The 17723-nt window shown below is 43.1% G+C and overlaps 1 protein-coding gene across 11 annotated transcripts in view; it reads right to left on the bottom strand.

Annotated features, from left to right (window-relative positions):
* OPA1 (OPA1 mitochondrial dynamin like GTPase) overlaps window positions 1-17723 on the bottom strand; it is a 198320-nt gene that overhangs the window by 41252 nt on the left and 139345 nt on the right. For all 11 annotated transcript variants that reach the window (XM_077290337.1, XM_077290340.1, XM_077290338.1 and 8 more), the window contains 9 exons: window positions 11095-11210; window positions 9226-9290; window positions 8986-9062; window positions 7408-7573; window positions 6705-6857; window positions 5979-6087; window positions 5740-5819; window positions 5511-5651; window positions 2239-2355 (listed from right to left, as the gene is read on the bottom strand). In XM_077290337.1, coding sequence (XP_077146452.1) covers window positions 2239-2355; window positions 5511-5651; window positions 5740-5819; window positions 5979-6087; window positions 6705-6857; window positions 7408-7573; window positions 8986-9062; window positions 9226-9290; window positions 11095-11210 — 1024 coding nt within the window. The remainder of the gene's footprint in view (window positions 1-2238; window positions 2356-5510; window positions 5652-5739; window positions 5820-5978; window positions 6088-6704; window positions 6858-7407; window positions 7574-8985; window positions 9063-9225; window positions 9291-11094; window positions 11211-17723) is intronic.

The following is a 17723-nucleotide window of genomic DNA, read 5'->3' as shown; positions in this document are numbered from 1 at the left end:
CGCTCACTACAGGAAGAAGCTGCCGGCGCCGGGGAACAGATGTGCAGGGACCGCGCCAGGAGCAGATGAGTATTATTACACAGCTCCGCTCCCCCTCCCCTGCCGACCCCTGGGTATGACTCGAGTATAAGCCGAGAGGGTAACTTTCAGTCCCAAAAAGTGGGCTGAAAATCTCAGCTTATACTCGAGTATATGCGGTAAATGTTTTTGGAACAGCTTTACTTGTATTGCACTCTGCAAGCTCAAATGTTTTATTTTCAAGGCCATGTACCTCATTTTTCTGTGTGCCAGTACATTTTTAGTCAATATTTTTGGGTGCATTCCTAAAAACAATGTACCGTATATAGTCGAGTATAAGCCGAGATTTTCAGCCCAAATTTTTGGGCTGAAAGTGCCCCTCTCGGCTTATACTCGAGTCACGGTCGGCGGCAGGGTCGGCGGGTGAGGGGGAGAGGGCGCTGAGGCATACTTACTTGCTTCCGGGGCTCCTGGCGCTGTCCCTGCAGTCTCACGGTCTCCGGGTGCCGCAGCTCTTCCCCTGTTCAGCGGTCACGTGGGACCGCTCATTAGAGAAATGAATATGGATTCCACTCCCATAGGGGTGGAGCCGCATATTCATTTCTCTAATGAGCGGTAACGGTGACCGCTGATAGAGGAAGAGGCTGCGGCACCGAAGACCAGATGTCCGGGGGAAGGAGCGGGACGCCGGGAGCAGGTAAGTATTACATATTCACCTGTCCGCGTTCCACACGCCGGGCGCCGCTCCATCTTCCCGGCGTCTCTCCGCACTGACTGTGCAGGTCAGAGGGCGCGATGACGAATATAGTGTGCGCGCCGCCCTCTGCCTGATCAGTCAGTGCAGAAAGACGCCGGGACGGGACGCTGAGGAGCTGCAAGCAAGAGAGGTGAGTATGTCATTTTTTTTTTTATTGCAGCAGCAGCAGCAATTGCACAGCTTTCTATGGTACATCTATGGGGCAATAATGAACGGTGCAGAGCACTATATGGCACAGCTATGGGGCAATAATGAACGGTGTAGAGCACTATATGGCACAGCTATGGGGCAATAATGAACGGTGCAGAGCACTATATGGCACAGCTATGGGGCAATAATGAACGGTGCAGAGCACTATATGGCACAGCTATGGGGCAATAATGAACGGTGCAGAGCACTATATGGCACAGCTTTCTATGGTACAGCTATGGGGCAATAATGAACGGTGCAGAGCACTATATGGCACAGCTATGGGGCCATAATGAACGGTATGGAGCATCTATTTTTATTTTTGAAATTCACCGGTAGCTGCTGCATTTTCCACCCTAGGCTTATACTCGAGTCAATAAGTTTTCCCAGTTTTTTTGTGGCAAAATTAGGGGGGTCGGCTTATACTCGGGTCGGCTTATACTCGAGTATATACGGTATGTATGTAATGGGAGAATTTAAAGTAGCTGACACAAGGTGGTCACTGAACTGCGAACACTTGCCGGAAGAGCATAGATAGCAATTACTGTGGAGATAAAACCTGGTCACGTGTCTAAAAAGTGATGAAACTTTGCTACATGGCAGAATAGTAGAGTATGCCACCAATGTGTGACCAATGTGGGTCTCATCTACAATACCACAATCTGGAGACTTAAGGTGTTACTCCTGTCACGGAATGCAGAAAATGGGCAGCACGGTCGCGCAGTGGTTAGCACTGCAGCCTTGCAGCGCTGGGGTCCTGGGTTCTAATCCCACCCAGGACAACATCTGCAAAGAGTTTGTATGTTCTCTCCGTGTTTGCGTGGGTTTCCTCCGGGTTCTCCGGTTTCCTCCCACATTCCAAAGACATACTGATAGGGAATTTAGATTGTGAGCCCCATCGGGGACAGCGATGATGATCTGTGCAAACTGTAAAGCGCTGCGGAATATGTTAGCGCTATATAGAAATAAAGATTATTATTATAAGTGTATCAAAAGGTTTGGTAAAACTGAAAACTACATTTGTGCAGGATCTGATTTGTGCGGGTTCTTAGAGATATGCCACAAACTCGGAATACCTAAAGATACGTTCTCAGGGGATGCTGAATTTATTGGATGAATCCTAGAAATTGTGGACATAAATAGTTCCGTGTACTCGTCCTCATTGCAGATTTACATCCATAAATGGGACCAGACTAAAGCATAATGTGGCCAGCCTGGGCAGTAACGGAGCAGAAATTACACACAGATGAATATAGTTTAAAGCAAACTCTTACCTCGGAGTCTATAAAGTGCCTCTGATAGTAATAGAAGCCCCTTCTGCAAAGATTACAGTGACCAAGAGCAGTTTTCAGGAAATGTCTTCTGTATACCTGGTGCCACGTGTCTTTGATCTAGAGAATAACAGAAAGAACAGTCACATGAAGGGTTACACAATCCAGAGCCAGTGATTCCAGAAGCTTTACCAGTTACATTTCATTGTATAAGGAGGAGGAAATAGTAAGGGAAGAACTTCTGAACTCGAACATTAACGGGAACAGTCTGGTTGCTCTTGATTTTCTTCAGTCCAGTCTGGATTATCGTCATTAGACAGGCAGTAATACAACTCAGAACTTTTGCTTAATGCGTCGTAGACAGCTAACTGAACTCTGACTGGCACTTATTTGTCACTGATGTCTCACGGTCGGTGGTTTTCATGTGTCAGAGGCCAGATGTCAATTTGTGAAAATCTTATTCATGCAGAACAGTTGGAACTTGCAAGATTTTCTGTGCATTCTTTTATATTTCTTTATAATGGGTTTGTCACCAGATTTTACTATAGAAACTGTAGACATCACTAATAGATCTCATAGCACTGATGAGGCAGGTGTATTTTCTGATATGAAGATGAGGATTTTTTGTATGTCTATCTATAGAACAGAATAGCTCATGAGTACAAGAGTATTCAAGTCTTCTCCCACGAAGTCAGCAGCTTTTACTGAGCAGAGTGAGATCCCAGCAGGGAAAAAGGGACACTGAGGAACTGTAAGGCTATGTGCCCACGTTGCGGATTCGTGTGTGGATTTTTCCGCACCGTTTTTGCAAAATCCGCAGGTAAAACGCACTGCGTTTTACCTGCAGATTTACCGCGGAATTCATGCTGTTTTTGTGCGGATTTCACCTGTGGTTTTACACCTGCGGATTCCTATTGAGGAGCAGATGTAAAACACTGCAGAATCCGCACAAAGAATTGACATGCTGCTGAAAATACAACAGCGTTTCCGCACCATATTTTCCGCACCATGGGCACAGCGGATTTGTTTTTCCATAGGTTTACATAGTACTGTAAACCGGACGGAAAACTGCTGCGAATCCGCAGCGGCCAATACGCTGCAGATCGGCAGCCAAATCTGCAACGTGTGCACAGACCCTTAATCGGGCTAGGTGAGCAGAGAAAAAGATAACCCTTCATAAAAGATTTTACAGTAAACTAATATAGATTTTCAAAGTAATTACAGCACCCTTATCAGGCTGAGATCGACTTAATGTGTACAGCTTGTATTGTAAAACCTGGTGACAGATCCACTTTAAAAACCTCACAAATTTTGATTTGTACAGTCTTGCAATCTTGATTGGGTATTGCTGCACTCATTTACTGCGGCACCAGAATAGTCCTGCACTTGACCATTTAAAGTACCAATACATGTGAATGTGCCCTACAGGATACATTTAAACATGCAACTAGTGGGACAATAGGAACAGACATCGCACCTAACATTATGTGTAAAGGTGCAGTGTGAATAAAGAGGAGATCGTGTACCGACTGGCTGGAGGGAGATTGGAGTAATCTTAGAGTTATGTCTTTTTATACAAGGCCTTGGGTGACTTCTGACATTCTAGCTCACGAGCAGCAATGATCATTGTTTGAATTAGTTTAATATTTTTTTTGTCCATTAACATATATATCTGTGATTATTTTCAGACACATTTTTCTTAATTCAATGATGCCATCACTACACCCAAGGCATGCTCATATTGCATTCCGGAAGTATTATTTTGAATATCATACATTGTTTGTTTTGCTATATCCATCATGCATGTAATCCTTTTCATCTTCTCAGTTAACTTTATTTGATGAAAAAAATGTGGTAGTTTTTCTAGAACTGATCATATGGAAAACTGTATGCAAAAAAATAAAAAAGTGCATTCTTGCTCTGATTACATGAATGGCATTTAACAACCCACTAACTACACAGCACACATCTGCCTGCTGTAGTGTTTTACTAAAGTGCACAAAGGATGGTAGGTGTGAACACTTAAGGTACCGTTACACTAAACGACTTACCAACGATCACGACCAGCGATACGACCTGGCCGTGATCGTTGGTAAGTCGTTGTGTGGTCGCTGGGGAGCTGTCACACAGACCGCTCTCTCCAGCGACCAACGATCAGGGGAACGACTTCGGCATCGTTTAAACTGTCTTCTGCAGCACCCGGGTAACCAGGGTAAACATCGGGTTACTAAGTGCAGGGCCGCGCTTAGTAACCCGATATTTACCCTGGTTACCATTGTAAAAGTAAAAAAAAAACAAAAAAAACACTACATACTCACATTCTGATGTCTGTCACGTCCCCCGCCGGTGTGCACTGAATGTGTCAGCGCTGGCAGTAACAGCGGTGACGTCACCGCTGTGCTCTGCTTTACGGCCGGCGCTGACAGTCAGTGCAGGGAAGCTCTCAGCAGCACGTGCATATTACCAGCGCTTCTGCCGAAAGCAGTTTTAACCCTGTGGACACCGGTGGACGTGACAGACATCAGAATGTGAGTATGTACTGTTTTTTTTTTTACTTTTACAATGGTAACCAGGGTAAATATCGGGTTACTTAGCGCTGCCCTGCGCTTAGTAACCCAATATTTACCCTGGTTACAAGTGAACACATCACTGGATCGGCGTCACACACGCCGATCCAGCGATGACAGCGGGTGATCAGCGACCAAAAAAAGGTCCAGATCATTCCCATCGACCAACGATCTCCCAGCAGGGGCCTGATCGTTGGTCGCTGTCACACATAACGAGATCGTTAGCGGGATCGTTGGCTACGTCACCAAAAGCGTGACGTTGCAACGATATCGTTAACGATATCGTTATGTGCGACTCAGCCTTTACACTGAGGAAAAGAACAATAAGGCTATGTGCACACGTCAGGATTTCTAGCAGAAATTTTCCTGACAAAAACCGGACATTTCTGCCAGAAATCCGCATGCGTTTTTTTCCGCGTTTTTTTCATGCGTTTTTGACGCGTTTTTTCCCAAATGCATAGAATTGCGGGAAAAACGCGGAAAATCCACAAAATTAATGAACATGCTGCTTTTTTTTACCACGATGCGTTTTTTTCGCGGAAAAAAATGCACCATGTGCACAAAACATGTAGAATGCATTCTAAATGATAGGATGCATAATGTATGCGTTTTTAATGAGTTTTTATAGCGTTTTTATCGCGAAAAAACCTGAACGTGTGCACATACCCTAACTTATTTATATCAATCATTTACTCATCAAGTGCTCACCAAAACTGGATCCACTTCCACTCCCCGGGTTTCCAGATTCTTTCGCACAGTTGTGACTTCATCACTGGCAAGGTAGGCAGGATGGTCTTCATTTACCTTCAGCATCTTTTCAAGCTCATTTTTTGTTTCATTTCGTACATTCTTAAAACATAAAAAAAAATATATATATTTTTAGTTAAGGTCTCAAGCTAACCGATCATATAAAAGTTATTAAATTAAAAACTTTTACCTGTTCTTGACTCCGAGAATTCCAAGAAAGCCATCTTTCTCTCCAGTCTGGACCCACCATATCACGAATGACAGACTCCGCTGCAAAGGAAGAATCATTTTGTTAATCTTTGCTCCTTCTAAGATCATTTGCCACCATCTCGAAAAAAGTGGCATATAATTTGGCGCTGTGAAAAGCTGGCCAAATAGAACTGTAATTTGCACAGAAGGATTAATACAAATTTAGGCTCAACTACTTACTGTCTTTCAAACGAGTTTGCAAGGTATCCTCCATAAAATGGATTGCTGCATCCCACTGCTGTTTGTCGGAGATTGACCGGTCTTCTAAAGCATTGTGCTGGATAACTCGCTATGTCAAAAACAAGGTAATGGTGCTCGGTTATAGAATATGTACAAATACAAGGAGAATGCATACTAGCACATCACAGTAACTTATAACAGAAAATAGATACTTGGGAAAATGCACCACTTCTGACATTCACTGCATGATAGTTGGTCAAGTCTACAAATTAGATCTTGATTGATTTAAAGGAAGACTGGAGACAATAACCCAGCCAAATACTTTAGTGTCCTAAAGAAGACTTGTCGCTGGATCAAAAGGGGCCCCTTTTTCTTGTATTCCCACTGCTCCCTGGGGATTTTTACACCTATCATACAGTTCCAGAGATACGGTCCTTTTAATCAGTGCAGATTTTTATGGTCTTTACCAAGGCAGCGTTGCTTGCAGAGTAAGAATGCAAAGCAACCTAAAAACATGCCCCAGAGATTCTTTTGAGCACTCTGGTAAAGACCATAAAAATTAGCCCTAAATAAAAAGGCACAGATATGTTGAACCATAAAGTGGATTAAAGGAAAAAATACAAAACTAATTCAGAAAAAAAAAAAGTGCAAACATTGACCACTTTTGACCTGATAACAGGTCTTCTTTAAAAGCTAATAATGTAAATAAGTGACAACACAAAATACCAAACTATCCTCTGCTTGCTCATTCCACTTATGTCTCTTGATGCTCTCTTCTTTCACCGCCTCCTTTAATTTGTCAAATATGTCATCATGTTCTTTGCCTTTCTGCTCTGTCATAAACCGGGAGAATTCTTGCTGAAGTGTTTCCCACGCCACCTAAGATGGAGAGAGAAGGTTGATGAAGGCAAAACATGCTGTCATTGCTCACTTTTCAATGTATCCACTGCATAAAAACATCAGTACTACAATATACTGTTCTAGAAAAATGCCTAACACCCTCCTACTCATCGGTCTACATCATCCATGTGCTCAATAGCACTTGGCAACTGTACTTAGACGGATACTAGCTGGTGACCGGATCATGCAGCGTTATATCATAACCTAGTTATTATTATTGACGGCTGGACCATACATGACAAGCACATTCTACCTATTGTGTCCCCCATTTCCTTATAGATTGTAAGCTTGTGAGCAGGACCAGCACAAGCTTAAAATTCATTAATATTATTAACACAGATCAAAAGAGGGACAGGAAGAAAGATATTCTATTTATTAGAAACGGCTGTCGTCCTCTCTTCCTGCACCCCTCTGCACCTTATCATCATTATGAAAGTCATAATGAAATGAAATAAAGGACTTTTCATTCAAGCTGCCATGGTGAGTGCCGCACACTTTTTTCTGAATTATTTATATTCTATTTATTAACCTCCACTGCTTTATTCGGCAGCTGCTTGTCAGTCCACTGCTTCAGCTTGATGTCTACGGTGGTATTAAAGGTTCCTGAGTTTGTGGTCTGCGCTGCTGGAAGGTAAATGTTCTCAATCACATGAGTGGACACTCTTTCCCATAGCGTCCTCTGGAGAATTTCCTCCCTATTGGAAACACAGTATTAATATAAAGGAGTTATTTAGCGAGATGTTGTGGACTCCACAAGCACACTTCTGCTGCACACCAAGGCTGGTTTCACATGTCTGACATTCACGTTCCAAGTAGGGACCACGATGTCCGGGCAAGCTGCGTTGTAAATGCGGCTGTTGAGCTCAGGCTAGGAGATCTGCGGCCGGCCCAGACAACGCAATCCATACTCCGACCATGAATGTTATACATGTGAATCGGACCTAACTTCCCACCTGTCTGTATGTATGTAATCAGTAAAAGAGCGATCAGTTCTCATAGCAGCCAAACAGGCCAAATAGGAACATATAGAAACAAAACCTCAGATACAGAAACCATAGCTACATAGAAAATAGTCCTGTCTGGATCATCCAGGACTCATCGGGATAGTACCCTGAGATACTTCAAACTCAATCAGAACCAAAAAACACGAAGTATTATAACTCATAGAGATATAAAAGTATATATGTTTATTAATAAATATAAGAAAAAACAAACAAAACAAAAAATAATTACAATCCAGAAAAATAGACAATAATAATCACAGAGTCATATGTAAGGGCTGCGGCATCGTCTCTGGCGCCTCCCTCTGACGTGTGCGGGTCAGTGACGTCACCGGTAAATCCCGGTGACCCGCACCGCCATATTGGCGCCTGTGATGATGCGGCTTGCGGCGCCCGTATTCGTCATAGACATGCGCCGCATAATGGCGCCGCCATGCACTATAAAAACTGGATTGGGAGACATGTATGCTATGCGAGCCCCCCGACGAAGCTGTGGGCGAAACGCGCGTAGGGGCGCGTGTTGCCACACATGGACAAGGAGAAGGGTAAGAGGACAGCATGAGACTAGCTCTCTTATATTGTTAGGATGACGGTCACTTGACCATAGGGTATATCCCTTCCTACTCTGTTATCATACCTATTACTGCGGTATATTATGCATTGGCACTTTAAATTATAAATTCCCCTCTTTGTCCATGGTGCAACACCCAGTTCTCAATATTCATATGACTCTGTGATAATTATTGTCTATTTTTCTGGATTGTAATTATTTTTTGTTTTGTTTTTTCTTATATTTATTAATAAACATATATACTTTTATATCTCTATGAGTTATAATACTTCGTGTTTTTTGGTTCAAATAGGAACATATCCAGATACTGTATCTAGGTGAGATTCATATCACATTACAAGCTGCAATTCAAGATTACATCCAAACCCAGCCTGCAATTATCTGTATGTATGACCGTGAGCTGCTGCAGCTGACCAGAGGAGTCCTAGATACTGAGCAGACACTGCTTTTATGCCACACAATCTGTCCGCTCATCTCAAATGCTGCCGACTGGATCGCCCAGAGACACACACAAGATGTTTAATTCAATACGTACCAGTGTTTTGGAGTAACCTGGGTAAGGCTTATTACTTCATCAAGGATTTCATTTTTGGCTTTTTCAAACAGCTCATTCTAAAAAATAAATAAGTGAGATGGTTATTCAGAATTTCAGTACTAAGGACCCTGCCTAGCACAAAAGTCATACTAAAGGTTGAGCAGAAACATATCGAGTCTGAATGTGCGGATGTTCTAAATATATCATATATATACTATCAGCGAACACAAGAAAAGTTACCCTGTCAAGTTCCCGTAATCGGGGATAGTTATTCTTCCACTCCGTCTCCAAGTTAAAGCGGGTTGCTAAAAAAAAAGAAAAATGTTAACATAATTCGATCAGATGGAAACCACAATTTGAAACTATAAGTGATAGTTTACTATGCTCAATTACACAATTGGTATAAACCAAATAAAATATTATCGTACGGCTATTAAAAGTGCATTATTTATTTATTTTAGTCGCTTACCGTATATAGCTTCATTAATAGACATGAGCAAATATCGTCACTCCCTCCTTATTCGGCAGGCTTATAGTGCTTACCGAAGAAGCTGCATCATGAACCCGAATACCTGGAGGACTCCGATAGGTGTCCGGTGCTGCAGCTGCATGTGTCGCGGCTGTGTCACAGTCACGACACACAGGCTCTCCATGCACCCGATTATCGGGAGCAATCCAGGTATCCGGGTTCCCGCTGTTATATATACATACACACACACATATGCATAGAATATATTATGTTCCGGCACAGACACCGAATACGGACTTCACCAGAAGTGACAGTGTGTCAAACGCCTCTTCTAATCGACGGTAAAATCATCACCGCCAGTCAGACAGCCACAGTTCCCACGCTGTCAAATGACAGCGTGAGAGAGCTATGATTGGAGGTATAAAGCTACCCTCCGGTCATTGGTGTCGGCTGATGGGAGTACTGCTTGGGGTCTCTCCCATTTTTCAGAACCAGCCTTGCTAATACAGATCAGCTGGGGGCTGGTATTCTCAAGCTGTTACGGGGCTATGGATATCCCCCCCCCCCCCCATCTAAAAATCGCAAAATATAACTGTATATCTGTGTTTGTTATTTTTAAATAAAAAAGTGAATGTATTTTGTTTTATTTCTAATAAAGGACTTTATTCTGGCTGTATCTTTATTTACCATATAACTATAGGGTGTTTTATAGACGCCTCTCTATTACTTAACAGTGGGCTTGATGTCACCAGACAATACAAAGGTGACATCAACCCCACAAATATGAACCCCACTTGCCACCGCTACAGGTCAAGTGGGAACAGCCGGGCAAAGTACCAGAATTGGCGCATCTAATTGATGTGCTTTTTCTGGGCGGCTGCGGGATGCTATTTTTAGGCTGGGGGGTTGCCAATATCCATGGCCCCTTACCAGCCTGAGAATATCAGGCCCCAGCTTTCTGCTTTAGCAAGGCTGGTTGTCAAAAATAGGGGGGAAACCTATGTGTTGTTTTTTTTAAATTATTTAAATAATTTAAAAAAAACAGCATTGGGACCCCTCTATTCTTGATAACCAGCCTTGCTGAAGCTGACAGGCGTCTGGTGATGAATACTCCCATGAGCCACTTCTGCACTCACTGTTATTAGCGGCAGCAGGTGTCGGCTGATTGGGAGCAATAGTCCTATCAGCTGACACCAGCGACTATGGGTAAACTTTATACCTCGATCACAGCTGCGCGCTCACGCTGTCTTTTGACAGAGTGGGGACAGCGGATGTCTGATCGGCGATGATTTTACCACCGATCAGTAGCAGTGTTTGCTGCGATGTCATGCACATGACAGCACGGCAAAAACTGGATGTTCGAGCACCCCATTCAAGTGAATGGGATCCAGGTTCGGGTACTGTTCTGGTACTCGAACCCAAACTTTTTGTAACCGTTCGGCCGAAACCCGTCGGACCTGAACATCCAGGTGTCCACCACCCATCTCTACTGCTAGCTATGGTGTAATACTGGATTTGTCTCCAATTACTAAGCTTGAAAAAAGAGTGTTGACTACATTTAAGCACATCAAATTGCACGTGTAAGAATATTTGCTTCAATTCCCAACATTGCTTAGCTGCCATTTGCTCATGAATGTTACCTTTAAAAGCATCAGCCTGCTGTTCAACTGAAGCGCGGACCATTTTCCAAAAACAATCCGACACTGCGAGACTTAAATTCTTAGTAGTCACCTGATGAGCCTTAAGCATCCCTTTCCTGGAAGAAAAACCCCAGCACTGTTCACATATGGATGTGTACACATATATACAGTACATAACATTAACATTCATGTTGCACATATACCATTGTACCATATATTAGAGGGAGGGAATAGCAGTGTACACGGCTCAATACCGAGGCACTGGGCTGTACTCTGTATTTAGTGGCTCACATCATGCTGGTAATCAATATGCTTTATTTGAATGATGTTTGTTTCATTTCAATGGATAAAACATAGAAGTGAATTCTTCGGTCTTTTTCTGCATAAAAACATGAAATGTCTATTCATCACTGCAACCACAAGTGCCGGGTGCGTTTTTGGTTCTACAGTACGTATTCATTGTTAGATAAGTGGACAGTTACCTTATATTATTTTTATCTAATTAACCAGTCGCATACCAAGACTAGTACATATGTTCATTACGCACACCCATGTAGCAGATACTTGATTGTTATCTTTCAGATTGGATTTCACACTATATACTGTTCACAACTGTGCACTTGGTTTATTTTACTACTCAGGACTCTCCAAGTGTCTAAAATGCATTAATACTTATGTATCATACACAAACTAGGAATGTTAAAATGGAATCATAATTAAATCATAACTGAATTATTTAACCTAATCTTGTGCTGGATCATACCATCAAGTTTTTCTGGCTTTGGTCAGAGGAAGCCACAGAGGATGCATATGTCTAGCAAAGGCCTGTGACTGGTGGCATACAATGGCATCTTTAAGCCATAGAAAATCATTGATAGATGTATGTAGAATAAACTGTTTAATAGGTGAAATATATGTGACTCGACTATATCTTCTGCAAAATCATGGCATTCCGTGATAAACCACATCTGTTTTTTGCCATGCAGCAATTATTGAAACACATATACCATCCTTTATTTGTTTATTCACACGTGATTGCGCTATATTTTTTCCAAGACAAATCCCTCCCAAACGAAGGGTATATGTACCATCCAGCAAGACTTCCACATGTAGTGGGATCTATATAATGAAATGATCTCCACTATGGTACTATTATGAAATAAATTTTATTGAACACAATGTTAAAAGCACAAGTACAGTAAAATTACTACATGTAAGAAAAGGTACACCATCCAATAAAAGGGACTATACTGCCATAGGAGATTGCAGAATTATCCAGGCAAAGTGCAGTATATATTAAATGCAAAATACCTTATTGCCATTATGGAAGTCCATGGATAGAAAGCTATCTTAATCAAAAAGACCTAGCTTCATGATATAATGTCCTAAATCGGACCCCTCAAAAGATGAATAAATGACATTCGCTAGAGGTAGTGGTGAAATATTACCTTGCTATTCGCCTGCTGCAATGTCCCTGGCGTCCCTCTGTCCCGACGCGCATTTTGCGTTAGCTTCTTCTGGAGGCTATATGCTGAAGACGGAGCGGCGCCGGAACGAGGAGCAGGTGAATATTGAAAGAGCCGGGGGCCTGAGCAACGGAGAGGTGAGTATGTGATTTATTTATTTTTTTATCGCACCAACAGCAAATGAGGCAAGTGTCTGTATGGAGCATCTTATGGGGCCATAACGTCTGTGCAGCACTATATGGGGCAAGTGTCTTTATGGGGCCATAACATTTGTGCAGCATTATATGGGGCAAGTGTCTGTATGGAGCATCTTATGGGGCCATAACGTTTGTACAGCACTATATGGGGCAAGTGTCTGTATGGCGCCATAATTAACGTTTGTGGAGCACTATATGGGGCAAGTGTCTGTATGGGGTCATAATCAACGTTTGTGCAGCACTATATGGGGCAAGTGTCTGTATGGAGCCATAATCAACGTTTGTGCAGCACTATATGGGGCAAGTGTCTGTATGGGGCCATAATTAACGTTTGTGGAGCACTATATGGGGCAAGTGTCTGTATGGGGCCATAACGTTTGTAGACAAAAAACACCAGTACACAGGCAGAGATGCTTACCTGTTTTTGGTGCACTGTATATTTTTCCGGGGTGCGGCTGGGTCCTAGATGGCTCTGTATACTGTGGCCTCTGTTCACACGGGATGCATTATGGTGAGCCCGCTACATGGCGTCATTAACCCCTTCATGACCCAGCCTATTTTGGCCTTAATGACCTTGCCGTTTTTTGCAATTCTGACCAGTGTCCCTTTATGAGGTAATAACTCAGGAACGCTTCAACGGATCCTAGCGATTCTGAGATTGTTTTTTCGTGACATATTGGGCTTCATGTTAGTGGTAAATTTAGGTCGATAATTTCTGAGTTTATTTGTGAAAAAAACGGAAATTTCGCAATTTTCACATTTTGAATTTTTATTCTGTTAAACCAGAGAGTTATGTGACACAAAATAGTTCATAAATAACGTTTCCCACATGTCTACTTTACATCAGCACAATTTTGGAAACACATTTTTTTTGTTGCTAGGAAGTTATAAGGGTTAAAATTTGACCAGTGATTTCTCATTTTTACAACAAAATTTACAAAACCATTTTTTTTAGGGACCACCTCACATTTGAAGTCATTTTGAGGGTTCTATATGGCTGAAAATACCCAAAAGTGACACCATTCTAAAAACTGCACCCCTCAAGGTGCTCAAAACCACATTCAAGAAGTTTATTAACCCTTCAGGTGTTTCACAGCAGCAGAAGCAACATGGAAGTAAAAAATGAACATTTAACGTTTTAGTCACAAAAATGATCTTTTAGCAACAATTTTTTTATTTTCCCAAGGGTAAAAGGAGAAACTGGACCACGGACGTTGTTGTCCAATTTGTCCTGAGTACGCTGATACCTCATATGTGGGGGTAAACCACTGTTTGGGCGCACGGCAGGGCTCGGAAGGGAAGGAGCGCCATTTGACTTTTTGAATGAAAAATTGGCTCCAATCTTTAGCGGACACCATGTCGCGTTTGGAGAGCCCCCGTGTGCCTAAACATTGGAGCTCCCCCACAAGTGACCCCATTTTGGAAACTAGACCCCCCAAGGAACTTATCTAGAAGCATAGTGAGCACTTTAAACCCCCAGGTGCTTCACAAATTGATCCGTAAAAACGTAAAAATGAAAAAGTACTTTTTTTTCCCCAAAAAATTATTTTAGCCTCAATTTTTTCATTTTCACATGGGCAACAGGATAAAATGGATCCTAAATTTTGTTGGGCAATTTCTCCTGAGTACACCGATACCTCACATGTGGGGGTAAACCACTGTTTGGGCACATGGTAAGGCTCGGAAGGGAAGGAGCGCCATTTGACTTTTTGAATGAAAAATTATCTCCATCGTTAGCGGACACCATGTCGCTTTTGGAATGCCCCTGTGTGCCTAAACATTGGAGCTCCTCCACAAGTGACCCCATTTTGGAAACTAGACCCCCCAAGGAACTTATCTAGAGGCATAGTGAGCACTTTAAACCCCCAGGTGCTTCACAAATTGATCCGCAAAAATGAAAAAGTACTTTTTTTTTTTCACACAAAATTTCTTTTAGCCTCAATTCTTTCATTTTCACATGGGCAACAGGATAAAATGGATCCTAAAATTTGTTGGGCAATTTCTCCTGAGTACGCCGATACCTCATATGTGGGGGTAAACCACTGTTTGGGTGCACGGCAAGGCTCGGAAGGGGAGGCGTGCCATTTGACTTTTTGAATGGAAAATTAGCTCCAATCGTTAGCGGACACCATGTCGCGTTTGGAGAGCCCCTGTGTGCCTAAACATTGGAGATCCCCTACAAGTGACCCCATTTTGGAAACTAGACCCCCCAAGGAACTTATCTAGATGCATAGTGAGCACTTATAACCCCCAGGTGCTTCACAGAAGTTTATAACGCAGAGCCGTGAAAATAAAAAATAATTTTTCTTTCCTCAAAAATAATTTTTAGCACAGAATTTTTTATTTTCCCAAGGGTAATAGGAGAAATTGGACCCCAAATGTTGTTGTCCAGTTTGTCCTGAGTACGATGATACCCCATATGTGGGGGTAAACCACTGTTTGGGCGCACGGCAGGGCTCAGAAGGGAAGGCACGCCATTTGGCTTTTTGAATGGAAAATTAGCTCCAATCATTAGCGGACACCATGTCACGTTTGGAGAGCCCCTGTGTGCCTAAACATTGGAGCTCCCGCACAAGTGACCCCATTTTGGAAACTAGACCTCCCAAGGAACTAACCTAGATGTGTGGTGAGCACTTTGAACCCCCAAGTGCTTCACAGAAGTTTATAACGCAGAGCCATGAAAATAAAAAATAATTTTTCTTTTCTCAAAAATGATTTTTAGCCCACAATTTTTTATTTTCCCAAGGGGTAACAGGAGAAATTGGACCCCAAAAGTTGTTGTACAGTTTCTCCTGAGTACGCTGATACCCCATATGTGGGGGTAAACCACTGTTTTGGCACACGTCGGGGTTCGGAAGGGAAGTAGTGACGTTTTGAAATGCAGACTTTGATGGAATGCTCTGCGGGCGTCAGGTTGCTTTTGCAGAGCCCCTGATGTGCCTAAACAGTAGGAACTCCCCACAAGTGACTCCATTTTGGAAACTAGACCCCCAAGGGAACTTATCTAGATGTGTGGTGAGCACTTTGAACCCCCCTAGTGCTTCACAGAAGTTTATAACTCAGAGCCGTGAAAATAATAAATGTGTTTCCTTTCCTCAAAAATATTTTTTTAGCCCAGAATTTTTTATTTTTGCAAGAGTAACAGGAGAAATTGGACCCAAAAGTTGTTGTCCAGTTTCTCCTGAGTACGCTGATACCCCATATATGGGGGTAAACCACTGTTTGGGAACATGCCGGGGCTCGGAAGGGAAGTAGTGACGTTTTGGAATGCAGACTTTGATGGAATGGTCTGCGGGCATCATGTTACGTTTGCAGAGCCCCTGATGTGCCTAAACAGTAGAAACCCCCCACAAGTGACCCCATTTTGGAAACTAGACCCCCCAAGGAACTTATCTAGATGTGTGGTGAGCACATTCATCCCCCAAGTGCTTCACAGAAGTTTACAACGCAGAGCCGTGAAAATAAAAAATCATTTTTCTTTCCTCAAAAAAGATGTTTTAGCAAGCAATTTTTTATTTTTACAAGGGTAACAGGAGAAATTGGGCCCCAATATTTGTTGCCCAGTTTGTTGTGAGTGTGCTGGTACCCCATATGTGGGGGTAAACCACTGTTTGGGCACACGTCAGGGCTCGGAAGGGAAGTAGTGACATTTGAAATGCAGACTTTGATGGAATGGTCTGCGGGCATCACGATGCATTTGCAGAGCCCCTGATGTGCCTAAACAGTAGAAACACCCCACAAGTGACCCCATTTTGGAAACTAGACCCCCGAAGGAACTTACCTAGATGTGTGGTGACCACTTTCAACCCCCAAGTGCTTCACAGAAGTTTATAACGCAGAGTCGTGAAAATAAAAAATAATTGTTCTTTCCTCAAAAATTATGTTTTAGCAAGTAATTTTTTATTTTTGCAAGGGTAACAGGAGAAATTGGACCCCAACAGTTGTTGCCCAGTTTGTCCTGAGTACGCTGGTACCCCAAATGTGGGGGTAAACCACTGTTTGGGCGCACGTCGGGGCTTGGAAGGGAGGGAGCACCATTTGACTTTTTGAACGCAAGATTGGTTGGAATCAATGGTGGCGCCATGTTGCGTTTGGAGACCCCTGATGTGCCTAAACAGTGGAAACCCCTCAATTCTAACTTCAACACTAACCCCAACACACCCCTAATCCTAATCCCAACTGTAGCCATAACCCTAATCACAACCCTAACCCCAACACACCCCTAACCACAACCCTAACCGCAACACACCCGTAACCCTAATTCCAACCCTAATCCTAACCCTAATCCCAACCCTAACCCTAATCCCAACCCTAACCACAACTGTAACCCCAACGCACCCCTAACCCTATCCGTAACCCTAACCACAAGCCTAATCTTAACCCTATTTCCAACCCTAGCCCTAATTCCAACCCTAACTCTAATTCCAACCCTAACCCTAAGGCTATGTGCCCACGTTGCGGATTCGTGTGAGATTTTTCCGCACGATTTTTGAAAAATCTGCAGGTAAATGGCACTGCGTTTTACCTGCGGATTTACAGCAGATTTCCAGTGTTTTTTTGTGCGGATTTCACCTGCGGATTCCTATTGAGGAACAGGTGTAAAACGCTGCGGAATCCGCACAAAGAATTGATATGCTGCGGAAAATACAACGCAGCGTTTCTGCACGGAATTTTCCGCACCATGGGCACAGCGGATTTGGTTTTCCATAGGTGTACATGGTACTGTAAACCTGATGGAAAACTGCTACGAATTCGCAGCGGCCAATCCGCTGCGGATCCGCGGCCAATCCGCTGCGGATCCGCGGCCAATCCGCTGCAGATCCGCGGCCAATCCGCTGCAGATCCGTGGCCAATCCGCTGCAGATCCGCGGCCAATCCGCTGCAGATCCGCGGCCAATCCGCTGCGGATCCGAAGCCAAATCCGCACTGTGTGCACATGCCATAACCCTAACCCTACCCCTAACCG

Source organism: Ranitomeya variabilis, chromosome 2 (genome assembly GCF_051348905.1).
Source record: "Ranitomeya variabilis isolate aRanVar5 chromosome 2, aRanVar5.hap1, whole genome shotgun sequence".
Lineage (NCBI taxonomy): Eukaryota > Metazoa > Chordata > Amphibia > Anura > Dendrobatidae > Ranitomeya > Ranitomeya variabilis.
This window is presented reverse-complemented; position numbering and strand designations above follow the sequence as displayed.